This window comes from Portunus trituberculatus, chromosome 12, assembly GCF_017591435.1.
Source record: "Portunus trituberculatus isolate SZX2019 chromosome 12, ASM1759143v1, whole genome shotgun sequence".
Taxonomy (NCBI): Eukaryota; Metazoa; Arthropoda; class Malacostraca; order Decapoda; family Portunidae; genus Portunus; species Portunus trituberculatus.
This window is the reverse complement of record NC_059266.1, coordinates 7,414,658-7,441,508: the sequence shown is the minus strand read 5'-3', so window position 1 is coordinate 7,441,508 and position 26,851 is coordinate 7,414,658. Positions and strand designations below refer to the sequence as shown.

Here is a 26,851-nt window from a genome sequence, read left to right as displayed (position 1 = left end):
AAACTTCCTTGAGTGTAAGTGTGGAATTATAGCTTCATGAATATCGTAAGAAGTAAACACGTAGATCATTTTATCATTATTACGCCGTTAGGTAATTGGTGGTTTGTTCATCTTTTATCACAATTTTTTTGCTTATAATCTTTAACAATCAAATATGAAAAAAAAAAAATCTTAATTATAGGTATTTAAGTTTCATGTTATTGTTCAGCAGGTCGTTGAAGAGTGTGTAGTTTGATCTTCGGGATTGTGCTGCGTCAACCAGTCGATTGTTTGCTAGTTATTTATCAATTTACTTAAATATTTCAAGTTCCAAGAAAGGGATGATAATGCGTTAACAGGCAAACTATTTATAAGTGTGTGTGTGTGTGTGGAGGAAGGGGCCGGGAGGGTGAAAGCTAATAAGTTTCTGATCAAATATAGTAATATGTCGTGTAGTTAGTGAACAACTAAAGAGGATGACGATGACGGAACTATCTGAAGGGAATGGTTGTGTTTGTGTTTGCCTATAGTCAAACTAGTACTTGATAATTTGGGCCTTGGCTGTACCCCTCCACTTTATTACCATCTCAACCCTGGAGTGACCTGACCTGACTTGACCATGGGCTACAGCAGGGGTGGGCAAACTTTTCAATGTAAGGGCCACCTTAAAAAAAAAAAAAAAAAAAAAAAATCGCAATTTTATAGGGCCACGTAGTATATTAGCCGAAAATAATGGATATTTAAAAGAGAAAATCGAAGTTTTTAGGTAAAGAAAGTCACTCTCCCACGCATATATGCACACCTGCAGGAAGAATAAAAAATGCCCACAATATTATTTATAGTTTTGATTGTTGATTTTCTCTTTCAAATTGACCAACATTTGTCGGGTCGCATGTGACCCGCGAGCCTTGGTTCACCGTTACAGTGAGCAGCAATCTGGAGGGGCGACTTGATCGTGTCGCCGTTCGTGTCAAGGGCAGCGGGGCGGTAGAGACAGACTGGGTGATGAGTGAAAGAGGAGTTAGGCAGGGTTGCATATTATCACCAACCCACTTTAGCTTATATACAGAAAAACTGGCTGCTAGATTGAGGAGAATGAATGCAGGTGTAAATGTGGGGAATGATAAGATTATGTGTGCTCTTGTATGCAGATGATGTTATGAGTGAGTCGGCAGAAGAGCTTCAGAGTTTGCTTGATGTTGTAGATGGGTATGGAAGAGACTTTGGAGTGAGGTTTAGCAGTGAAAAGAGCAAGGTAATGGTTGTGAATGGGTCAGAGGATGAGAGGAATTCAGTGTGGAGACTAGGTGAGAACGAGATGCAACAGACAGATGAATACAAGTACCTGGGGATGTGGATGAGTCCGGTTGGCTGCGTGAAGACAAAGAATGAGAAGATAGGCATGGTGAGTCAGTGGGTAGGTCGGCTAGGAAGTACAGCAAGGATGAGAGCGAGTAAATATGACGTGCTGCGAGAAGTTTGGAAGAGCGTGGCTGTTCCGAGCATCATGTATGGTATGGATGTGACTGCATGGAATGAAAGTGAACTAGAAAAGTTAGAAATAGGGCAGAATAGAGTTGCAAGAATGGCACTTAATGCACCTAGATATGCAGCAGTAGAGGGTCTTAGGGGAGACATGGGTTGGACCACTTTTAGAGAAAGGTATGTAAAAGCGATCCTACGGTATAAGGCTAGGTTAGAGCGAATGAATAATGCTAGAATAGTGAGAAAAGTGTTTCTGGAATGTCAGGAGTAGCAAGTGGGGGGAAAAAGTGTCAGGATGGTGGTGAAGAGTGGTCTAATACCTAGTTGGGCTTTTCAGCAGGTAGAAGGAAGGCACTTAGAGAATGACTGGAGTATGATAGTTAGAAATGGAGAGGGTAGAGAATGGGGTGTAAGGAAGTGGAAGAGTGAGACGAATGAAAGGATGATTGAGGCTGTGAAAGAGTTCCTGGAGAGAATGTGGCGTGCTAGATGCAGGAAATAGTAGTGTGAAAGATGGTGATTGCCCTCTTTGTAGTTGTTATTGTTTCTTCTTATTTTCCCTACAGGCGCTGCCGATACAAAGGCCTGACTCAGAAGAAATTCTGCGTCACCTGTAGCATCAAGATCAAGTGCCTGTTGCGAAGATCTGCAGCGTCGTTCTTTCATCTCCAAATCGAAAGCAATTCAATAAGCCACCCAGCCATATATGAAAATGTAATTTTAAATAAATCAAAACCAGGATGAGAGAGAGAGAGAGAGAGAGAGAGAGAGAGAGAGAGAGAGAGCACTGTGCGTGTCGAGTGCAGCGTGAAACGATACGGAACACAGGTGCAGCAGCTGGTTTGACAATTACATGGTAATTTGGGCGTTGAATGCACCTGTATTACATTGATACCACGTTAACACTAACACGCACATTCTCTCTCTCTCTCTCTCTCCGTTATTTTAATATATCCAAAACTGTAAAGAACTGACTGCCCTTATTTCAAACGGATAGTTACGGCTTTACTTTATATCACTGCTGGTTCAAACATATCCAGGTGTTAACATTCCATTAGTGATAATTGTGAAGTTATGTGGCGTTGTTTTCACAGGTGTGTCGGCGGTGGGCGGGTGAGCAGGAGAGAGAGACACCTGCTGCACACGTGTTTAACCATCACTACTACTACTACTACTGATGGCGATACTACTACTATTACTACTGCTGCCGCCACTACTGATGATGTTTACCACTACTACAGTTATCATTTAGTATTACTGCTCACCAGGTGTTCTGCTCCTCGATTACTAACATTTACTACTGCTGCTGCACTTCCACCAGGTATTAGGATAACTCGCTGTCACGTACTGGTCAATTATCAGTAAATGTAGGATCCCTGTTGCTTATTATTAATTGTAAGTCACTCGGATCATTACAGAACTGTGGTCACTAGTTATGAATTGGTATTAAAATTTCAGTGACAGTATAACCCTTTATTGGTAAAAGATTCGCAAATGATTAATTAATGCGTTCGAAAAAAAAAATCCTATAGTCCTACCTAGCTAGGACCGTCCTTTCCATTCCGAGCTGACAGCTAAGTTTCTTTCGCAAAAGTGCAAGAAAATAAGTTCCAGTTGCTAATATGTTAACATGAGATTGTGAAATATTGCTGTATCCTCAGAGTTGGTCTTTTCTTTTTTTGACATGCAGGTCCTATCACTCCTAGTCGAGTTCTGCCAGTCTCTGGTGGTGGTGGTGGTGGTGCTGCTGCTGGTCCTTCGCACACCCCCACGTCAAAGGAAATTTTTGTCACGCTGCTGAGGAAGAGAGAAGGCGTTTTCATCTCACCTCATTGATCGACGTGTATTCCTGTTTATTGTCGGCAACAAGTGTGTTAAGACTCAGTGTTGGCTGGCTGGTGCTGGTACATGAGCTGCTGTGTTATAAGTCCCAGACTCCTCAACTATCAAAATTATTGTTTGTTTTTTTTTTTTTTTTTTTTAAGCAATTTTTTTTTTTTTTAGGAATATGAGCGGTGTTTCTCCGGAGAGTCTTTGGAGTATCATTTAACTGAAATTAAGCATTTTTTTTTTTTTTGGAATATGAGCGGTGTTTCTCCGGAGTGTCTTTGGAGTATCATTTAACTGAAATTAAGTTTTTTTTTTCTTTTTTTTTAGGAATATGAGCGGTGTTTCTCCGGAGAGTCTTTGGAGTATAATTTAACTGTATATGATAAATAATGAATATGTATAAATAATGAATAATTGAACGGACGCAAGTACAATACATTTTTCCTAGCTTCTTCCTCTTACCAACCCCCTCTCCAGTCTCTGTTCCTTCCTCTTCCTCTTACCAACCTCCTCCTCTTCCTCTTACCAACCTCCTCCCTCTTCCTCTTACCAACCTCCTCCTCTCCTCCTCCCTCTTCCTCTTACCAACCTCCTCCTCTCCTCCTCCCTCTTCCTCTTACCAACCTCCTCCTCCTCCTCCTCCCTCTTCCTAACCTCCTCCCTCTTCCTCTTACCAACCTCCTCCCCTCTTCCTCTTCCTCTTACCAACCTCCTCCCCTCTTCCTCTTCCTCTTACCAACCTCCTCCCCTCCTCCTCCTCCCTCTTACCAACCTCCTCCTCTCTCTTACCAACCTCCTCCTCCCTCCTCCTCTTACAAACCCCTCTCCTCCTCCCTCCTCTTACTAACCCCCTCTCCTCCTTCCTCCTCTTACTAACCCCCTCTCCTCCTCCCTCCTCTTACTAACCCCCTCTCCTCCTTCCTCCTCTTACTAACCCTCTCCTCCTCCTCCTCTTACTAACCCCTCTCCTCCCCCCTCCTCTTACCAACGCCCTCTCCTCCTCCCTCCTCCTCTTACCAACCTCCTCCTCTTACCAACGCCCTCTCCTCCTCCCACCTCCTCTTACCAACGCCCTCTCCTCCTCCCACCACCTCTTACCAACCTCCTCTCCTCCCTCCCTCCTCTGCATTACCTGTTGTCTCGCCTGGCTTCTCGCATTTTCCCTTGGTCATATGTCTGTCTTCGTTCGACGTCAAACATGACAGACTGGCTCACTTTGGCAACATCACCTGCAAATATCCTGGAGTCAGATGTTGACAATGAAGATCTGATTGTAAGGGACTCACAAAAGACACTTAAGTGTGTAGAAAAAAATTTTGCTGAATAGAAATATGGAACAATGTAGTTCAAGCAAGGAATATTCATGAATTCAAAGCTAAGCTGGATGTTTAATGGAAACAGGATAACATAGCATAGTTCTTTTTCCTGTAAAATGCAATATAGGTAAGCACACACACACACACTGTCACTCTTTGATGTCCAACGTGATAACACTGCAATATAAATGCATATAATATAGCTGTTAGCAACTCCTATTAGGAAACCAAGGGTCCAAGAGCTCAGCTAGCGGCCAGGGCCAGTGAACGGGACCACAATTCTGCACGAGTTGCCTATGCTGCTGCTGCTGTCCCTCTAAACCTCCATATACACCATACGCAACACACGATTCTATCTATGTCAATACATTACATAATCAAAATGCACTGATAAGTCTGACAAGAAAAATAAACACTAATCCCAAGCTGCGTCCCTAGATTTTGATAATTAAAAGCTTACTAAACAAAGCAGCTTTGAGTGAAAATAGACGTTAAAACTTTACAGAAAACAAGTCTCCTGCAGTGATATAGGGATGGGATCACAAAAAGAACAGAAGAGAGGGAACACGCAATGCGAGATGGAAGAATAAGATGAAGAGGCAACTGTCAACAGGGCACAGGAGGAGGAAGAGGAGCGTACTCAGCGGGGCGGCCGGCGAGTGAACATGACAGCCACGTACACACCTGCACGCACCTGTACTTGAACACTGAACACTTGAATATACTCATCGCGTGTACCCAACATAGCCTGGTGCTGCAAGCCAGGCATATCACAGTGCCAGCTCAATACAGCCCTGTCTTTCTCCGGACCTGCAGCAAGGTAAGGGGTGTTCATATGTCTTGTTTCACCTGCCTGGCTTGTGTGTCTCTGGCCAAAGGAAATTACCTGAAACACTGGGATGCCACAAGTGTGCAGGTAAATCACGGTCCTTTGAAAGTGATGTTAGCTGTAGGTTTAGCCAGAGTGAAGAGTCTTGTCTTGTGCGGGTCCAGTGTATACAAGCAGGGTTATCTGAGGGTTACAAACATACATTAAGGTTTATTTTGAGATTGTTCTCTTCTTTCTTAGCTAATCTTAGTGAGTGCATCACGAAAAAGAAGCACGGTATATTGCCCTCCAAGAAAAATACAGTTGTCCTAAAATTAGTAGGCTATGGTTACTTCCATTATACCTGACTAAAAAAATAATAAATAAAAACGAGAGAGAGAGAGAGTGTCAGCTTTTCCAGTTTGCAGTTTTGCACCATGCGACCCCACGGCGGCGTGTGCATCATGTACCACGCCCTCCTTGCAGCTTAATTGTGTCAGTGCCTCACCCAATGTCTATTAGAGAGTCACATTATTTGACTAACCTTGTGCTGTGGTGCTTATAGTATAGGGAACCGATGGCTGGTGAAGATTTTGACTAAATTATTTTTCCACAAAGGGTGGGTCATCGTTCCGCCCCGCCCCCAAAAAATAATAAATAAATAAAAAATAAAATGCTAGAATAGAAGTAAATCAATTGTTTCTTGGGGCGAATAAGTCTGTTGTCATGTGGTTGTACTACTGAACATGTGAAACCTATTAGAGATGTTTTCACGACTACACGTACGTAACTTTTTCGAAATAATTTTCATTTGTTTTAAGAGTTCGTGCTGGTAGTTCGCCTGATTCATGACCATAAAATTGATACGTAGGATAAAAGTAGTGATACTATCACTGTTACAACTAATAGCAGCACCATGGCATGCAGCACCGCCACCGCCTCCAAAGTTCATGTACATACGACGTATGTTGCCGTATTTCCTCTGTGGGGGCGTCTAGACTTTTTTTTTCCGTCTCCTGCATACGTAATGAACTTGAAAGGCTACAGTTGGTCCTTTCTTGCAGCGAGACTGTTATACAATGGACAGGAATGGTTTTGTACGTTTCAACAGTATTTTCCTAACACGGAAATTGTAGACGTCTAAATGGTATACTACCTATCCCACGTTTTTCTATCTTGTTGGATATAATGAGGGAGTGGGGCCGGACAACCATAGCAGGTGGTACAATCATGTTATGGTGGCACGTCACGCACGTGCACGGTCCTTCTGCTAGTGCAGTCGTAACACTCGTGAATGTCAAATCCCATTTAGTGTGTGAAGCAACTTCAAGCAAGATATGTGAAGCCTTCCAACAACACTCTTTACACACCAATATCGTCTTTGGCTAAAATTGTACGAGTTCGGCGAGAGTTAAGAAGCGATAGATAGCCACTACGATATACTGTGAAGGCCAGTATGATTGTATGAATGCAGGAACACGTACCATAGCTGTGCTCCGCGACAAACTTCCATACTTAAGAATCTTTGGTAACACGGTCCTCTCTTGCAAATATGTTTTATCTTCCCATCGTGATTATGAAGTTCATTTAGCAATCAGTGAAAATTGCATTTGGTGTCATTCATCTTGAGAAATAACAACTTAATGCTTCGTCGGCGTTCGACTCGCCAAATGCTGTATTACTTTAATACTTCTGTGTTACATTCACGGGACTGCATCATTATGTCTGCGCTATATACCGAAGAGGAATAATGCAACGGGCTAGGTAGCGAGTGATTTGCGCCGCACCGAGCACTATCTCATTTCAGACACGCTGACGCAATAATGTTGACGCGTCACTATGTACACTGGGTAAAATGTGTGCCTTTATCTGGAATAGCTTTTAATTGCCGCGTAACAACACACCAAACACCACTTAACTGATTCCTGCAGCCTGATCCACATTCGGGGTAATGATCCCCTGTTATTGTAGCGCTTAGGTTTCTGAACACCTCGCTTCTAGGCGGGGAGTCACTGACTGCGGCCTGTTCATTCCTGCTGCTCGCGACACACCTTTGCTTACATTTTTTTTTTTCATATATTTTTCTTTTCGTACATCATAATAATTTCAATAGCCTCCAAAGCGTTTACAGTGTCATAATCCCCGCCGACAGTCTTGCATCACCAAAGCAATTGAGACCTGTAGTTGCTGCTCACACTGTAGCAGCACAGCCCAGACTTGGGCATGAGTCACACACTCAACGTTAGAAGCGACTGGCATAGTTTACTCTAACTGCCATGTTGCAGTCCTTGAGCAGAGAAAAGGAGGGAAGACTTTACTTTACTTTAATCTCTTTACTGCCCTGTAGCAGTGTAAAACATTTCAAAACTGAAGACGCCCTAGTTTCCTCAGAGACACTTATATATATATATATATATATATATATATATATATATATATATATATATATATATATATATATATATATATATATATATATATATATAATTTTGATGCTGAAACAAAGCCATGGTGGTGGAGTGTTGGGATCTGTCAGGCTTGACCACTTCTTTTGTAGTAATTATAGTCACATTTTCTAATCTGCTTTGATGTGCAGCATATTAAGTAAGTCTTGCATACACAGGTGTCAGCGTGAAGCCATGAGTGAAGGCGAGGAGATGGTGGTGATGGTGACAGGTGGCTCTGGCCTGGTGGGCAATGGCATCAGAATAATGGTGGAAAAGGACCAGCGGCCAGGAGAGAAATGGATATTTCTCAGCTCCAAGGATGCCAATCTTATGTTTGTATTTGTTGATTGAGCCTCTGTATTTCTTTAGCCAGTTTTACTTTGTATTTGTATTAGTTAATTAGTATATATATAGTATATAGTAAGTTGGTTTTGAATAATGACTTTTTTTTTATTCCTAATTAGGTATGTATTTATCAAGGTACCCTACAGTAATTGATGATTTTGAAGTTATTACCTTAAAGAAAGAATGAAAGTCCAGCAAAATTGAAATACAGCAATATTAAGTTAAACAATAAATTCACCACCACCATCAATATCAACTCTGCCACATCATCAAGCACACCAACACTTCACTACCATTTTCATCACACCCATTACCAGTATTGTAAGTGTAATGACCATCAGCACACAACCACAAATAAAGACATCCCCTTGTCCTTCAGGAGCATGGATGAAACAAAGGCTATCTTTGAGAAGCACCGCCCAACACATGTCATACACCTGGCTGCCATGGTTGGTGGTCTATTTCGCAACATGAAGTACAACTGTGACTTCTGGGTGAGTCACCTTTCCCATCTTTCTTCAGTCTCCTTTCTGTCCTTCATTTCTTTCTTATGCCTATTTTTCTTGTCAATATTCCAGTGGTGAAGCAACTTATAAGCTTTGTCTCTTCCCTTTGCAACACTAGTTACCTCTGTTAAATACCTAATGTATTGTTTTCTACTTTTTGACCTTGTGTTCCTGTATGGAAGTGCACTTCTTAAATGTGTTGCTTTTCTCTTTAGCGCAACAACATGCAAATCAACACAAATGTGTTGGAGGTGAGCCATCAGATGGGTGTGAAGAAGGTGGTTTCCTGCCTCTCCACATGTATCTTTCCAGACAAGACCACTTATCCCATTGATGAGACAATGGTAAGTGTCCCTCTTTTTTTCTCTCCAATTTTTGTGCCCTTGGACAATGTTCTATTTACTGAATATGTAAATACTGTTTGAGATCATTTCATGATGTATTATGCTGACTTTACTGTAACGGTTTACATATGTGTTGTTTGGATGATCCTGTATAGTATATCCACTGAATAGAAAACTCCTTCAGTTTTGCTCATGGAAGATAGAAATATTGTAGACCATGAACAGAGAGACCACATTGACTGTTGCATCCATAATGCTTCTTCCTGTTTCAGTATTGTTACTCTAAGACAAAGTTTTTATATAGCTTTCAGAAAAGTCTTTCTTCCATAGAACAGTGAGCCACTCAGACATCATAACACCTGATCTTTTCCTCCTCAGGTCCACAATGGGCCTCCTCATTCCTCCAACTATGGGTACAGCATGGCCAAGCGGATGATTGACGTCATGAATCGGGTGTACCACGAGCAGTACGGATGCCAGTTCACCTCTGTTATCCCCACCAACATTTACGGCCCCTACGACAACTACAATGTGGAGGATGGCCACGTGCTCACCGGCCTCATCCACAAGGTTGGTGGGCGGCCCTTTGTGTCTTACTTAGTGTGAGGTCAGTCTATTTGATAAATAATGCATCAGCTTTCATCAATGCATTAGGTACTATGTCTTCTATTCATTCAGTTTCATCTTGTCCCTTCTTTGTCCATCTCTTTTCATTTTTGCTTCTTTTGCAAGTGTTAACCTCAAATAGCAATTATTTGTCTTTTATGGATGGCCCATTGTACATCAAATGAGTCTTCATCTATATTCATTTGCATCTCAATAGAGTCACATCCTCCGTATCCTGAATACTTAGTTGCCACTGTAAGAATTGTCACTTTAATAATTGTCATTTTTATTTTGGATGACATTTTGAATCTTCCCTCATTAGCACATTAGATACATTGTTTGTGCCTTGCCATCATGACAATTTTATCCTTAATATTATGTTTTCACTGCAAATATTTACTCAAGATAGCTGTTGCTATTTTATCCAGATTGAAAATGATCTCTAAAAAGCCATCATCATTCTTCAAAATGTCTTATTTCTGTGGATAGAAAATGCTGCTTTTGTGTAAGTATTTACATGAGCCAATGTCTCATACTATCTGATGGATTTTCTGGCCACATGTAGTTCTCTCATTATCTTGTTTGCTCACTGCTTTGTTGTTTTGACTGCATTGTTCACCCTTTGCTGTATCCTTTGTCTGCCTTCACCCATAGCCATGTTCTTTTCTGCTGTGCTCACTCATTGCTGTATCCATCTATAGCAATGTAAACGTGTTGCTGATTTCATGTGTTGCATTAGTGCATTACTGTGTCTGTTCATTGTGTTGCCTTCTGCAGGTTTACTTAGCCAAGAAGAATGGCACTCCCTTCACGGTGTGGGGCACTGGTAAGCCTCGCCGTCAGTTCATCTACTCTCTTGACCTGGCCCGGCTCATGATCTGGGTCACTAGGGAGTACAAGGAGATCTCTCCCATCATCCTATCTGGTACGTCAAGCCAGAGTAATGGAGGTTGGATATTGTGGTCTTAAACAGCTATCTTTTTCTTCATATTATAGTCTGTTCACTGGAAGCTGCACCAGGCAAGCTGAGCACTGACTGACTACTTCTGTGTATTTAGAGCTCCATCATTTTCACATTGTTTTTGTTTGACTTTGATTTCTACATTATTTAGAATCATCATATAGAGTGCAAAGCAAGCAGTTCATCAGTTTCATAGCAAACGGTATAGGTGGTGTGGAAATGTATGACATCACCACACACCCACTGTATAATGAAACTTTATTTCTCTGTACTTCTAGTTGATGAGGAGGATGAAGTGTCTATCAAGGAGTTGGCTGAGATGGTAGTAGAGGAGATGGACTTCAAGGGTGAGGTGACTTATGACACTTCCAAGGCTGATGGACAGTTCAAGAAGACTGCTTGTAATGCAAAGCTACGGACATACTTGCCGGACTTCAAATTCACTCCTATCAGGCAGGGGATCAAGGAGACAGTGGAGTGGTTCACTACAAATTATGAGACGGCAAGGAAATAGAGGTGAGAGAGAGAGAGAGAGTGTGTGTGTGTGTGTGTGTGTGTGTGTGTGTGTGTTTAGAATGGGGTGTTGAGGTGTGATGGGGATTATTTACACTGTTAAATTGATGCAATTTGAGAGAAGCACATGTTTAGCCATTTTTTTCTTCTTTTTTTAATTTTGCACTGTCTGTCTTTAAACCATTGCTATTGGTTTTATTTTGGGGAACTATTTCTTTATATCACTGAAACATTGTCTTAAATTTATTTATATTAATGGTAAATACTCAGGCATTGCTTTCTTCACTGTTTTACCAAGCAAGATATTTGGAGGCAAAGTGTTATGTGGTATTTGTGTGTGAGGGTATTGCTGTGATGCCTGTACAGTATCTGTGATGGTGAATATGAAGGTCTACCAAATCTATATGTGTGTGTGTTTGTGTGTGTTTTGCAATACTTAAGTGTGAAAGATGTGATGGTTTTGTTTGCAACATATTAATTACAAGAAAAACCTTACAATATACATTTATACAGTAATTGTTGTGCCTTCACTTGTCATTATTGTACTCTTATAAACATCAAAATCTTAATTAAAGTATTCATTCTTCATTAACAAGTTGAACATGAGACTTTTAGTGAAAACTTGCCTGAAACAGTTACTCTAATAGTTTGCTGAATAGAGGCTTTCATCTGGAGCCTAGGAACTTATTTGAAAGTACAACAAATATGCCGTGAGATGCTTTTGCCAGGAATTGAATGTCTGTCACAACACTCACCATCTTGTCCATAAGACATTACCAAGGCTTGAGTGATCTTTTGTCATCCTTAACTGTCAAAGCACTACAGTGAAGCATCGTTCTATTAATATGTGGTGTATCTTGCCATGTGTACTTTGAGCACTCAAATTACTCATACATGATGGAAAGGGAAATCTCATCTCTCACATTGACACTGGCAATGAGGAAATGGGTGGCATAACTTTGTACATATGAGTACATTGTCAAGTTTTAGGACAGAGTGTCTAGCTCCGCACCTTGCCCGCATTAGTCATCCCCTTCATGAATAATTACTGAGAAAAAACATGCAACCATAGAACATCTTTGTTGTGGAATATATCTATTTAGTAGGTTAGCAGATTTGCAATTTCCTCTTGGGACGTGGTAAATGAGAGATCAAATAAAGAGCAGGATTTTTCCCATGTGTGAGGCAAAGATAATATCCCGACCCCTGATATCCACAGGCTCACCTTCCTCCATGACACTACACGAACAGATGACTCTGACTCTCACCACTACAAGTATTGCATTTGTGTGCCACGGTGGCTCATCTGGCTGACTGGTCCACCATCACCACCAACAACTACTCTACAGACATCACCATAACCAACATACTACTTCTACTATCACCAACACCATTACCACCACTTGTACTCCAACCAGTGTGGCTTGAAGACTAACCTGTGGAGGGAGGTGTAGGGGGTGGCACAGGGATGAGGCATTAGTCTTAGCAGGGCCTGGAGTGGCACACACAGCTGAGAAGCATGACACTGCATTATTTCCTGCATGGCAGAGAGGAGTGGCACCACATGATGGGAGGAGTTTGGTACCTGAGAGATGAGAGCAAGGCAATGTGACAATGTTTTATCTGGTTTGGGATTCAGTATTCCAAGTATTCACTATCTACTGTATGTTTGTCTTGAATTGGGAATTAATACAGGTTAGTTTTCTATTGGTCAAGTACTGGAGTATGGAAAGCTGAAAGGAGTGAACAGAAACAATTGAAGCAAGGGATTCATGCTATGGTCACACTTTTGTGAGAGTTCTAAGATGTAGATATCAGAATAAATATAAATGAGTGCTTCATGGATGGCTGTGATGGCAGTGGTTGTCTTTCAGGTAAAGAGAGTGAAGGCTAAGTATTGGAATATCAATATTACCTCCTAGATTGCTTTCCATTCATCTGTTACAATGCCTTTTCTTGGAGTTCTGCACAGAGATTAGTGCAGGAGTACATATGCTGTTAATTCTGTCCATATACTTCATCACTGTATACTCCAAGTCTGGTTATCCTTCCCCAGTTTTCTTTGAGTATTGTATTGCCATCCTCTCATCTTTATAACATGGAGCATCTCCCTTACTGGTGTGTCTTCATTACCTCACCTGCATTTCTTTCCACATGATTGAGTCACCACAGCATGATGTGTCACCATCTCTGCACTCTTCATTTATTCCTGTTTGCTCAGCGTGACAAACCTTATCTAGTTATTATCCACTCAGTTCACACCAGAGGTGTCTTGCAGATAACTGATTTCCACTGCATAGAATCTATACCTTTAATTTTTTGTTTTGAGTATTACTGTCTATTGATAAAAAGTTATTCCAGCTAGGAGGATTACACTTAATTGAGTGAATGATAGCATGTCATGTTTGTTTTTTGCTGTGCACCAGTGTTTCACCTGTTGCAGTGAGAACATCATAATTTCACCATTGTATGAGTATACATGTAATTTGTATATTATATATAATCTGTGATTTTACCCAATTCACTTGTTATTTATGGGAAGGAGTTTGTGTGTCCTTCCTCATCTCTGCTTTGGTTCTTGTCACTCTTCTTCGAGATTTTCACATATTAGTTTTCATGAAATAAAATGGAATTTCTTACCTAATTGCTAAGGTGTCAGGCTTTTTTTTTCTCTCCTTATATAGCAGCTTTTGTATGCTGGTGGAGTGGAAACACCCACACCAAGCCCTTTCCTGTTCCCTATGGTGGGATATACAGTGATCTACATTGATATGGCTTTTAGGGGGAGGTGGGTTTCAATGGTGGTGGTCAGCATTCAGAGCTGTCTGGCTGACATGATTGTCTTGTATATCTCCATAATGGGCAAATCTGAGGCTGTTGTGGGCAGTGGAGAAATCCATATAGCCCTGTTCATGGTAAGCCTGAGTGTGGGCAGCTGTGGCATGGGTCAACAGTTGATGTGGAAACTGTTGCCTTTGTATACTGGACACTCAGTTACCTTATTCCAATCAGCCATTGAACTGAATGCTGCTTGTTGATAACACAACCACAGCCTGTTATTTAGATCACTCTGTGGTCACAATATCTCCGCTATCTTTACATGCTATTCCTTTATAAGCATTCTGGCTGCTGCCCTATGGGAAATTTTCATGGCCATCCCATTGGGAAGAGAATTCTTGGAAATAGACATCTGATTTGAAATAAAATTTTAAAAATATGTAATTGTTTTCTTTAGTTTAATTCCTTCTTCTGCATAAAGTTGTGATCTTTCATCCACTAATATCAGCACTGCCCTGTAAGTGTGCCATGTGGTCCAACTCTGTATGGCTTCCCTTGCACTGTTGTCACAAGAAAATAACATTTTATATATTTTTGGCCAGAAATGTAAAATTACTTGTGCAGACTGAAGCATCACATGTCCTACTTAATTGTGGGTTAGTACATTCTAGTGAGACCACTTTCCATACACCTTCCAGGCTTGTGATGGCTGCTAATCACAATATCACTCACATACTATTTGATAAAAATTAAATTCTTCTTGACTATAGCTTGATGACTGGCTCAGAAAGACCATTGAGTACTTGCTGTCCTCTCCATTAGTGTAGTCTAGTATGTCTTGTGTCTTGCATCTCAAAATGTCTGTATGTTGTCTCCTGGAAACGTCTTGATTTTTTTTTTTACCAAAATTGATTAATTTTTTGAATTAAGAAAAAGATTAATTACTCCCATCATAAAAAAAAGACCAGCACACTACAAAGCTACACTTGTTTGATTTTCTTTGGTGTTTGATCTGGTAACCACTTAGACATGTGTGGCACATCAATCTAAGGAATATAAAAATTGAACTCGCTTAGCATGAACTCTAAGAAAATAATAAGATGGAGAATAAATGTATATGGTCAATGGCAAAATGGAAGACATTGTTTCTTACTGGTGGAAAACACTAACTACAGTACCACCATGAACAATGAATACAAGAGTAAGGATTCTAATCATACACATGCATATTTAAACATGGTTAATAATTATGAGCTTTATTTGCTTGGCTATGATATTAGACTGTGATAAAGTATGTTAATTTTCCACCAAACAAGATGATACAAGGAAGTACCCATTCACTGCAACAAGAAAACCAACAAAATCTCTGAAATGGACTGCACAGGAGGCCCGACATTCCTGCTCACAAATCAACAGAAATAATATCCTTGATCTCAGACATTTGGAAATGTTACACCTGCTCTCAGTAAAGGTGTTAAAGACACCAGGATGTCGCCGATGCAGGAACAGCTTTCTAAATGTACACTGAATATGACAACATTTATGACCATTTTCTTAAACCATTTTTTTTACTTTTAAACTTATGGAACGTCATATATTATTTTAGACCGCACAGATGAGAAAGCATATTATTCAAGGGGAATGATAAACTCTGAACTTTACCACAAGTGTAAACCTTCAGATGAGCTGACAAAAGAACTGGATAAGAGAAGGACCCTTGCTACTATTATTCAACTAGCAGACATTCTCTCATTGGGTATCACAGACTTCAGTAGCTTACTTAATCAAGACGGATTTCACTAATACTCTCCCTTTTGGAAGTAACTGCATCTCATGGAGGTGGTTGCACTACCTCTTGAGAAGTCCCTGGCTACATTCTTTACCAACACATTCAACAACAAACCACAATGTCCACATTCAGCATGGAGACCAAAAACCAAAACTCCTTAAGTCAAGTTTCATAACACATAGTCAATGGAGTTAGCACAGCACAATTCTGGGAAGATTGCAACACTTCATGCCTTGGACAATGCCACATTACAGTACTCTCGACTTGGGGGAAAACAATGCTGACACAAACTTTGCCTTGGCACACAAAACCATTAAGACTGATAAAACTAAACTTTGGGATAAGTACCTCAGACTCATAATTTTCAGGATCTCCACTTAATACTGCTTATCAGTAACCACCATACTTGGCATTGCAGACTCTAGTAAGGACCTAAGGGTCTAGTAAGGACCTAAGGGTCTGTTGCTGTTTGTCTTCCTTTGTATATTATGTCAGCTAGAGATGCATGGACATGACAAAACTGTCACCAGCTGATGCTCACCAACTCACTGTTCTGGGCATTTCATTCTTACTTTAAAATGTGCAACACTGACTGTGTTCATATTATTGATATACAACATACTAAATTATAAGTCATCTATATAATCTGGCATTATGTAAATTAATAATGGTTCTAATAAGAATAAAAGCCCAATTCTGCTGCATGTTTTAAAATTACTATAATACACAGACCACTTGCCAGATGAAGGCATCATCCAATAATATGGTTAGTGTTACCGTGTCTGAGTGTTCTGCAAGAGCAAAATAACTGCGCCACCATCTGTGACACAGACTGAGTGCCACACTAAAATGAATTCAGAATAGATCTGTGTGAAGGTGACTCCCATGTAGGTCAGTTTCAGATTCTGTTTGTGCCAAAGCAACATCATACACACCAATATATGAACCATACATATATACTAGTATGTTACAGCACTATTCAAACAATGTCTTATGTTATCAGAAATACCTGTGACTGTTCAATAAGGGTACAACTATTGCTGAGAGACCAAGCAAAACCTGCTCCATACCTCACAACTGTTTTGCAAGGCAAATTAATACTTCCAAAGAAAAAGAGAAATGACTGTAAGAGACATACAATGTGGTGGTATTTCTTCATTCAGACGTAAATATTGATAAGCAAGCAAACCCCCGATTGAAGTTAGCAGCAGGCATGAAGGTTTAGTGTGTATCAAGGTTTGGCAGTGTCCCCAAGACTACAGGAGAGCAGTACAACACCTTCCCAGCATGCACCGTGCTTCGCTCCAGGACACCTGTGGGGCACTACTGTAGTGATGGAAATACTGGATACATCATCTGGGTTATAGTAAGTCTAGCCATCAATACCAAAACTTTCCCAATCAAATAACAACTACTACATGATTATGATTTCCAATACTCTGTACACGAGTAAAATTTCAGATTTATCACAAAATATTAAAGACAAATTGAAGCTTTCATTAAATTCTATGGTGCAGATACCTTTGTCTTGCTTAAAATAACTTTGTAAGGATTTGTTTAATTTCTCAAGTAATTAGAAAGCTCAATATATGAAAGACTGCATCCTAATCACAATACACTACATATATATTGTTTTACTGGACTACTTTAACAATATTAAACAAGTCTGTCTTTTCCGGCAGGAGAAAATACAGTAGCTGCTCATTCACCACCTCAGTACAAGTGTGCATAGGTAAGTGTGACTAGGTGGTTCACTGGTCACTTCTCTCAACATTGGCCAATCTTTACAAGACCGTCACTAGTGCACTGTAAACACTAGGCTGGCTGTGCTCACTACCTGCTCCTCATCAATTATCAAATATTACATTTATTCTTTCTTCAATGAAATGGGAATAGCACATGCTGATCAAAACCCAACAAACTGATGGAACTGGTACTTCAGGAACTGGTAGCAAGCAGACTTGTGATTTAAGATTGTAAATGAGACAGTCTAGCCCATTTCTAACTTACTTGGCTACCCTACTGCACTAGTAGCAACAAGGAACCAATGGGGGAGGAGGCAGAGTGTAGGATGCTGAAGCTCTGAGGGCTGACACTGACTTAGGTGTGGAGAGATAGGAGAAACAAAACTGGTGGAGGACACAAGGAATATAGCACACTACTGACCCTGCAGAAAAACCAGGATAAGAAATAACTAGGGAGGAATGAGCAGTGAGAGTGAAGGTAATAAAATGTACCACTTGGGGATGCAGCATATGTACAGTGAGGACCAACCCTATGAGGAAGAAAGAAATGAGAAAAAGAGAAATAGTAAAGATAGAGAGATTTCTTGTATATGAAAAGCACAACAAAGGAGAGTGTGTTAAAATGTAGCACTCAGAGATATTTCAGTTCTCCAGACAGAGTGAATGAGGTGATGGAAAGGGTATCAGTAAGTAGGAATATCTGCAGGTGTGGGTGTGATAGGATGCCCTGCTGTGGAATGGGGCAGTGTGTTGGGGCAGCATAACTGGTGGGAGAGTGTGAGCAATGCAGCATGCATGAGTGAAGTGTACATGTAGCGGTAAGTCAAATCCTCTGCACTGACAACATACACCATGGCAGGCAAAAGGAATATGCACATCATTACAGTTAAGGTAACACTCTTAAACATAATATTCAGCACTCTATCAGTGTTAATTTTCAATATTAAAAACCATGATGTGATACAAAACTATGATAAATCACCATAAAATTAATGTCTAGATTAACTTATACAGTTCTCTATGGGCATGGTGGAGTGTGGTAACTACTGACTATGGAATCATAAATCACAGGTGTGAGGTAACTATTCAACACATGAAGGGCCACTCACCACAGGACTTGGTGAGACACATGAGGATGGGCAGCACTGTGCCTCCACCTGCACCACATACACACCATGCTAACACACCCACCATTTACACTCCAACCAGTACATATAGCTTGTATTTTCTTTCTCTCTCTCAATACAGTAATAAACTTTCCTTGAAAGTAATGTTTGTGGAGAGCAGTACAACGTAATCCAACAGTCCAATTTCACACCTCACACTAACAATAGCACTCTGTATGTTGCACTGACTCTTCTTCTACAAACTAATCAGCATTCCACTTCCAGCACTGTGTGTGTAGTGTGAGGAAACCACGTAAACACTGGTGGCTATAGATCACACCTGTCTTTTCTGTCTCAATCTACACTCTTCCATATGTGCTGAGTCAATGTAGAATGGGAAATAAAACAGCTCAGTAAGGACCTAACAGTTTAGAGTCTTGCTGATTGAACCCCTTGTAATCTCTTGTAATCCAGTAATGTCCCTTTCCTGCAATACTTAATTCTTCTAGTGGACTTTGCAGCACTTTTGCACCACCCTGTGAGCAAGGAGTGAGTAGCTACTGTATGGGCAGCTGTCCTCACCACCACTACTCTGTGTTCTATGTATAGCATGCTAGTTAATTCCCAAATAAATAGATGGACTCCCAAAGTAGTACTCTCTTTGCAGAATTTGAAGACATAACATTTGCTAATAGTACATACACTATATACATGCACCATACAAACAATAACAAATATACTGTATTGCACCCCATGTATGATATAAAACAACTGCATTGACTACTAGTTTTTGTTTATGCCTTACGAGTCAGGTCTTGTCTTACTTCCTTACTGCTTGGCCACTCCATGATTACAGCAAAGGAAAGGGAAAGATGAGAACTGATAAAGAAAAGAAATAAAAAGTATATCAAAAGATGAAAACAGAATTCACAACATAAACTGAAAATAATGCAGAATGAAAGGAAAACAACGGTAAAAAAACAAGAGAAACAAAATAAAGGAACAACAATAAAAGTGTTATCTGCTCTTACAAGTAGCCTGAGGAGGGCCAGGCCAGGCACACCTCCACCTGTCCCTCAGGTACCACAAGGCCTAACCATTGCCTCCCCACAACACAACTCAACACAACTGTCTTCCTGCCTCTCAGTGTTCAATTACTACTACATAACTCCCTTAGCCAGTGAAAAGTATTATGTGTAAATAGGATGCAAATGTTTGTTGGTATGTGTGGTGACTTGACCGATTCTCTATATGTAATGGATGAACGATGGGGATGACTGTACAAGTATATCATTCACACAACCCTGGCATGAATGTGTACATGTTAAAACCACAAAATCAATGATTCTCTTAAGGTTACAAATGATGATGAATTAAGTGAAATAGTAAGCTTAAAGTTTTGTCTTTTGCTTCACCACTTAGGTACAAGTGCTTTGTTCCTGTGTGGGATTTATTGAGCAGAGAGTGATAAGTGAGAGAAAGTGACCCATCATGCTGGAGTGAGTGGCTGGTGCAGGAAGCAGACGGACACAATGGATGGTGAGCCACTGCACTATTCGTGGCGGAGACACTCACTCGGATCAGTGGTCAATTTTGGAATGTTTATCAAAACACTTCAGTACGGGCAGTAATGACTGGTAAGGCTGACATCATCATACTTCATAGAAATGTTTCTGAGTGAGTTATCACACTCTCAACAACCAGAATAATAATAAGGATTAGCCATCAAATACACAGGAACGATCCTCCCTAGTTCCTCTCTCAGCTGCACGTGGTGTGCACAGTGTGTTCTCCTCAACCTGGCAGGTGAAGATATCAAAACACTCTACATAGTGTTAGTGTGAACTGTAAGGTCAAACAAAAGCAACTGGCATTGTTCATCATGGAACAGACACAACAGGTTTGCAGTGTGGCCAGGAGGCAAATTGCCTCAGCTCTTCAAGTCTTTGGTCCTTGTCTGCTGTAACACACACACACACACACACACACACACACACACACACACACACACACACACACACACACACACACTTCCACCTTTCTTCAGATGTGCACAATAATCACAAGCTAGAAGCTTCCCAAACATCAATGAGTGAATTAGTACTATACCACCACGATGGAGGTGGAGTAGCAAAGTAGCAAAAATCCCTTTCTTGAAAAAGGCTCCGCAATGAGAACTAACCTCCTTTCAACACTACACAAACAAGGAGGGAGAGGAAGAGGTGACGGCAGTGGCAAGGAGAGGAGGTAGAGGAGGAAATGCTAGCTTAGCTCCATTCTTGCTTGGAAGCCTGTAAAGAACCTGAAGTGTCCTGTGTTGTACCCTGTCCTGTCACCTTGCAACGACTGACTGCATGAGTATTCTACAGGGAGGAGGAACAGAAGGCAGTGGAGGAGACTGAGGAAGATGAGGAAGCAGAGGAGGTGGAGGAGGACGATGTAGATGATGAGGAAGAGGAAGAGGAAGAGGAGGATGAGGAAGAGGAAGAGGAGGTGGAAGAGGAGCCATGGTGAAGGTGGTGCTATGGATTCATGAGGCGCTGCTGTTTCTTGTATTCCTCCTGCAGCTCCCTCAGGTTGGCCTCCAGCAGTGGAATGTTGTCATAGCGACTGGACTCCCTGTGTGTGAGGCAAAGTGTTGGATACTTCATACATTTCAACACAACCTATTGCAAAAATGAGATCAGTTGAAGCATTGACATATTCTTTATGGAGTGGCACAATATATTTAAAAACTGAACACTCAACAACCTTGTAATGATTATTTAGCAAAACATTAATATTCTGCAGGATATCCTACATTTTGGAAGAAAAATGCAGGATTTCTTAAAAAAATCTAAATCTCTGATGAATAATTCTAAAGAAAATTGAGTTTTTATCTTTTAAAATTACTGTAACATTTTATGAATTATATTTCAGTACTTAAACTCTTTCTTTTTTTGACTAAAGTGTCATGCCAAACTGGAACACCCTTCTTTTTTATCTGGCATTCTGTCTAATCTGGTTCAGAAAAGCCAGTCTGCACTTGTATTGCCTTCCGTGGCTGTGGTGGCAGGACAGTTATGGCTGAACAACAGTCTGCCAAACCTTGTAATGAATGCATCACAGTCATGAGTGTTGCATTACGGGTTGAGTCCCTGGTGAGGGTGTCTTTCATGGGAAAAGTTACCCCACCTTTCTATCACTTCCTCAGCACTTCTAAGATGATTTAAAAGTGTGACATGGCTTTCTGCAGACTTTTTATATGAGAGTTTGAGGAAGAGACACACCACACTCACCTGGCCTGCTTGATGTAGTTCCTAATAATGTTCATCTGTTGGATCAGCGGGTCATCTGTCTCGGTCACATTATGAGCTGAGGAGTCGGCACCCCAGCCAGTGTCTACCACAACCTGGGAGCCACATAGGAGGGCATAAAGGTATCTTGTGTGAAGGGAGTTTGCTGTATACTTACTATCTATCATTCTACATAACAGACACCTAAACACATACATACACACTCACTCAACAATACCACCAAGAGCATTCAAAACCACCTAAACACACACACACACACACACACACACACACACACACAGTACCTCTTCCGTGGGCTGTTTCCTGAGGGTGGGTGGGACAGGGTGGTGGGGAGAGCTGCGGGAATGGTTAGAGCGGGGTGAGTCTCTGTCCCTCTTTCTCAGTATCTCTGCAGCCTTTGCCTCGGCCTGCCTCGTTGCCTCCTTCTCTGCTGCCAAACGTGCCTCTGCCTCCATCCTGAGAGAGAGAGAGAGAGAGAGAGAGAGAGAGAGAGAGAGAGAGAGAGAGAGAGAGAGAGAGAGAGAGAGAGAGAGAGAGAGAGAGAGAGAGAGAGAGAGAGAGAGAGAGATCATGTTTATCCAAGGTTAAATTACTAAATACCTTCTTAACTTCTAAAGCCATGTGCTATCTATAATTACTACTGCAGTAAAAACAAGAAGTTAATAAAATTGATATTTACCACTACCATTAAGAGAAAAGACAAACAATTCCATAAAATCAATGAAAAGTAATGAATAATAGTAATAGATAACCACAATGCAAACACAACTGAGAAAATATAATACTGAATCAAGTTTGACCAAACTATAAATGTAGGAATTTGACTGGCAAAGTGTGTGTGTGTGTGTGTGTGTGTGTGTGTGTGTGTGTGTGTGTGTGTGTGTGTGTACATAAGCCCCACCTTCTCCTCTCCTGCAGTTCCTTCAGCTCCTGTTGTGTGGGAAGCTTTGGTAGAGAGAGGACGTTCTCCTTCAGGAAGGAGGATGTGGTGGATTGGATCCTGCGTAACAGTAGCTCCTGGCGGGGCCCGGGAGGTTCCCTGCCATCCTCATTGGCGCCCAGATTCTTGATCCGACTGGCCATGGAATTGAGACTGTCCCCTTTCTTCAACAGCTTCACCCGCACCTCCTCTGCATCACGAAGCGAGTATGTGCTCTCCCCAGACCTGCCACAAAAAATAAACAAATAAATAAAACTAACTAACTAACTAAATAAATATATATATAGTTTGATTTCACAATTGTTAAAGTTGCACTACTATTACTGTTACAACTATACACAGGAGTATGAAGAAACCCTGCCTTGTCACAGACTGAGTAAAGAAAAGACAAGATGAAAGTTACAGTATTTCTAGAACTCTAAGTGAAAGAACATAAGATTTCTGGTTTTTGGATCAATAAAACAAGGACAAAAAACAAGAGAGGATCATTAAACTTGAGAGAAGAAATGTGAAAAGTTGTCTGGTGACAAGTGATTACAGGAAGAGGAGACATGGTGGGTGGATGTGCACCTGAGTGACTCTGCCATGCGCATGTACTGTGGCAGAAGGTCCTCCATTTGGTGCCGGTATTCCATCAGCTTGTCATAGTACATGGTGAGTATTGGTCGGGACGTGCGCTGCTCCACCTGATTGTCTCTTGCATTGAGTCTCTGTGGCCACATGGAATATTTGATAAAATGAGCATGGAATTGTAAAGATTAGTTTGACTTTACATAGCTGTGGTTCTTTATCATTTAACAGAAACATCACTCATGCAGGACTTAGGAATTTCTTTATACACTATTGAATGTGAAGCCATAAATGAAGGCATTCCGAACACACACTGCAGCTTGGTCAGTTGCTACACTAAAGACACCAGAGGCAGTGCTCACCCCCATGCAGTGTGCACAGGCCCTGAAGTGCTGCTCTGTCTTCATGGAGTCCACCACAGAGAGGATGGAGTTGAGAGAGCCTTGGGAGCCTGACCTCTTCAGCCCGGCAAGCAGGGACCCCATGCCACCACCACCACCACCACCACCACCACTGCTGCTGCTGCCCCCTACCACTGTGGAAGGCTCCTCTGTGCCCCCTCCCTGGTGAATGGGGGTCACAAGCTTCTCTGAGGGTGAAAAATTATTTATCTATTATGTTTTTGTAAGAAGAGCAGTAGTGTAAGATAAAAATAAATAAATAAATATAGAAAATAAGGCCCACTGAGATACCAGTCAGTAAAGAAATCTCAAAAACTGAAAGGCTTGAGGACAATATGCAAGAATCTTGATTGTAGGAAAACATGCTGAGCTGTAGGCACAAGAACACAATACCTACAAATACAACAGGGAGACTTACTGGCATATTGCAATGTGAGCATGAGGGAGCATTCCTGGCACATGATGCCCCCACATAGGCGGCAGTGGTGGCGGCGCCGGGCCAGGCTGAAGGAGCGGGCGCAGAAGGGGCACAGAGGCACATCCTGATCCTCAGCCCAGTTCACAATGGAACGTTCATGAGCTGCGGAGAGGGAGATGAAGTGAGGTGAGGTGTGGTAAGATAGGGTGATGTGTGGTTGGGTAAGGAATGGTGAGATGATAAGTGGGTTGGGATGGAATGAAGTATAGAAGGATATCGTGAAGTGTGATACGATGAGGCAAGATTAGGTGAGATAAGGTAAGGTGTGGTTGAATAAAGAAAGGTGAGATGAGAAGTGAGGTGTGGAAAAGTGAAGTGTCTTTGGATAACATGGAGTAAGATGAGGTTAACAACGATGAGATGAAGTGAGGTGAAAGTGATGTGCAAGATGTTTAAAAGGAATGGGGTTACAATAACTTCTGAAAATAAAGCATATATATATATATATATATATATATATATATATATATATATATATATATACTCATATATACATTATGGGAAAGGCGAACCACATAAACTAAAAAATGGTGGTGAAAAAGATTAATTAAATACACAGAAAGTAAATGAAAGAATGTAGCTATGTCTACTAAAATCACACAAAACATTACGAAGATCCACATAGGCAGAAACAGCACATGGGACAGAAAGAAATACCAACAGATGCCAGAAACTTTGTCCATGCCCACCTTTCCTCTTGACTGGGTCTGTGGGAAGGTCTGTGAGGAGCTTGTCAAGTCGGATCAGAAGCTTGTTGGTTTCAGCCACAAAGGAGTCGATCCTCGCACTGCGCACCCGTTTGAAGTGACTGGTGTGGTTCCTCCAGGGTCCTGTGGGAAGTGTAATGAGGAGGAAGATCTTGTAGTGATGTGAGGATTGAAAAGAAGCTAACATGAATGAACTAGAATGCAGGTAAACCTCTTATAATACTAAACAATCAAGGAAAAATTAGAACCAATAAGAAAGGGAGCAAAAGGAGAAAGGAGGACCAGAATCTAACCAAATAACCTGTCTGCTGCCGGCCCTTCAGTGCACTAGAGACGGGCACCACAGCCTGTACAACCCCATCAAATCCCTAACGAAGGCAGGAACAAGGAGCATCACTGTACCTGGGGGTGGAGGATCCCAATTCCAGGGGTTATTGGGCTGGTATTCCTGCAGTGCATCTCCGTCATCCTCCAAGCCACGGGAGGGACTGAGGGAAGTGAGCAGGGACCGGGGCCGCAGGGAACCCCCATCTGGCTCATCCTCATTTAGAAACTTCTTCTTAGCCTTGTTGAGGAAGCCTGGGTGAAACCCCACAAAACAAAGGTAAAAATAATCTGCACTCTGAGGAAGACACATCAATACTGTATGTGACCAATAAGTACAAAATTAATATTACTGGTGAAACATCACCTTGAAGTCCAATTTTTAAAAAATGAAAGGCCAAATTTTATGCATTACCTAAAAAATCCAATAAAATTCATATCTTTACAAGCAATACAGAACAAATACCTTTGATAAAATATGAGACAAGGAGAATATACACATTTTCCCTTTGCCGCCCCACGTGTAGCACAGGCAGCAGTCAGCACTCAGCGACTCACCCTTGAAGGACTGCAGCACCACATGGTCCTCAGCACTGTGCCGCTCTTCAAAGTGCGCCTGGAGGCGGGTCACCGAGGAGCAATCTTGGCGGCACACGGGACACAGGAACCCCTCCAGGACCTCCCCCTCCCCCACCTCCATGGTGCCTCACACTGGGCTTTCACCACCACCACCACCACCCTAGCCTGGGGAGAGAGATGCCTGCTATCCCAATGACGATCACCACACCCACGCTGAGCACAACATCTCACCTGATGAACACTGATGCGAGTCTTCCACCAACACCACTCACCACAAGTTAATCAAGTCACGCCATCATGCAAAACAAAGCTTCATGGAACACTGGGTAAGCTTTATAACACCTTGACTGTAGTGTGACATTGTCTTACGTAACTGCTCCTGGTGATACTCAATACAATGTGTGGGGCAGCAAAGTTAGTGCCTGCCTGGGTGAGTGCTGCTGGAGGCTGGTTAGGTGTGGGTGGTGGGTGGCAGTGCAGAGAGAGAGAGAGAGAGAGAGAGAGAGAGAGAGAGAGAGAGAGAGAGAGAGAGAGAGAGAGAGAGAGAGAGAGAGAGAGAGAGAGAGACAGAAAGAAGAGCACCCCAATCTCAGGTATAAGGTAACCAAACACACACACACACACACACACACACACACACGTACGGGAAAACTGTCAGCCAACACATATACACACACGCACGCACGGGAAAATTGTCAACCAACCAACCAATACACACACACACACACACACACACACACATACACACACACACACACACAAAAGGGAAAATTGTCCTCACCAAGCTTCTCGCAGGACTGGCCAGCTTCTCCACCCCTTCTAACACCCACTTCTCTGTTGGAGTTGGCGTGAGGAGGCGTGCTGTGGTGTGGGTGATGCGAGGCGGCCTGGACACACATACACACACTCACAGACACACCACCTTGGGTCAGCTGAGAGCACCCGCCCCGCCTCCTCGACTGTCAATCTCATCTTAGGATTTTGGGTTCATTATGCTT

The 26,851-nt window shown here is 41.7% G+C and overlaps 2 protein-coding genes and 1 long non-coding RNA gene across 4 annotated transcripts; 2 read left to right on the top strand and 1 right to left on the bottom strand.

The window, feature by feature from the left end:
- Positions 1-2,032: 2,032 nt before the first annotated feature.
- On the top strand, positions 2,033-3,728 carry LOC123502555. The gene is made up of 3 exons (XR_006674175.1): positions 2,033-2,178; positions 2,559-2,785; positions 3,155-3,728. It is a non-coding gene; the product is annotated as an uncharacterized LOC123502555 (long non-coding RNA).
- On the bottom strand, positions 2,923-26,828 carry LOC123502553 (rabenosyn-5-like). Of its 2 annotated transcripts, none has more exons than XM_045251685.1 (15): positions 26,635-26,828; positions 25,833-26,018; positions 25,353-25,529; positions 24,933-25,073; positions 24,184-24,345; positions 23,727-23,953; positions 23,365-23,504; positions 22,756-23,019; positions 22,139-22,310; positions 21,837-21,949; positions 19,364-21,177; positions 12,577-12,725; positions 5,497-5,622; positions 4,427-4,523; positions 2,923-3,261 (listed from the first exon to the last, which is right to left on the bottom strand). In XM_045251685.1, the coding sequence occupies exons 2-11, from the start codon at positions 25,972-25,974 to the stop codon at positions 21,081-21,083; spliced, it is 1,635 nt and encodes a 544-aa protein (XP_045107620.1). In that variant the 5' UTR covers positions 25,975-26,018; positions 26,635-26,828; the 3' UTR covers positions 2,923-3,261; positions 4,427-4,523; positions 5,497-5,622; positions 12,577-12,725; positions 19,364-21,080. The 2 variants fall into 2 exon arrangements, with proteins under 2 accessions (XP_045107620.1, XP_045107621.1); XM_045251686.1 differs by having other exon boundaries at positions 2,923-3,258.
- Positions 5,127-14,357, top strand: LOC123502554 (GDP-L-fucose synthase-like). The gene is made up of 8 exons (XM_045251688.1): positions 5,127-5,430; positions 8,042-8,197; positions 8,590-8,704; positions 8,932-9,060; positions 9,439-9,630; positions 10,444-10,591; positions 10,906-11,143; positions 12,360-14,357. Exons 2-7 carry the CDS (start codon positions 8,058-8,060, stop codon positions 11,139-11,141), a joined length of 960 nt encoding a protein of 319 aa, XP_045107623.1. The 5' UTR covers positions 5,127-5,430; positions 8,042-8,057; the 3' UTR covers positions 11,142-11,143; positions 12,360-14,357.
- Positions 26,829-26,851: the final 23 nt, after the last annotated feature.

Excerpts from the sequence above, each read along its gene's own strand:
- LOC123502554 (XM_045251688.1), top strand. The coding sequence starts at position 8,058 with ATGAGTGAAGGCGAGGAGATGGTGGTGATGGTGACAGGTGGCTCTGGC. Across the intron at positions 9,061-9,438 it reads ATCCCATTGATGAGACAATG|GTCCACAATGGGCCTCCTCA; the intron begins GTAAGTGTCCCT and ends TTTCCTCCTCAG. Across the intron at positions 9,631-10,443 it reads TCACCGGCCTCATCCACAAG|GTTTACTTAGCCAAGAAGAA; the intron begins GTTGGTGGGCGG and ends TGCCTTCTGCAG.
- LOC123502553 (XM_045251685.1), bottom strand. The coding sequence starts at position 25,974 with ATGGAGGTGGGGGAGGGGGAGGTCCTGGAGGGGTTCCTGTGTCCCGTG. Across the intron at positions 23,020-23,364 it reads CGCATGGCAGAGTCACTCAG|GTCTGGGGAGAGCACATACT; the intron begins GTGCACATCCAC and ends TTTTTGTGGCAG. Across the intron at positions 21,178-21,836 it reads AACTACATCAAGCAGGCCAG|GGAGTCCAGTCGCTATGACA; the intron begins GTGAGTGTGGTG and ends CCTCACACACAG.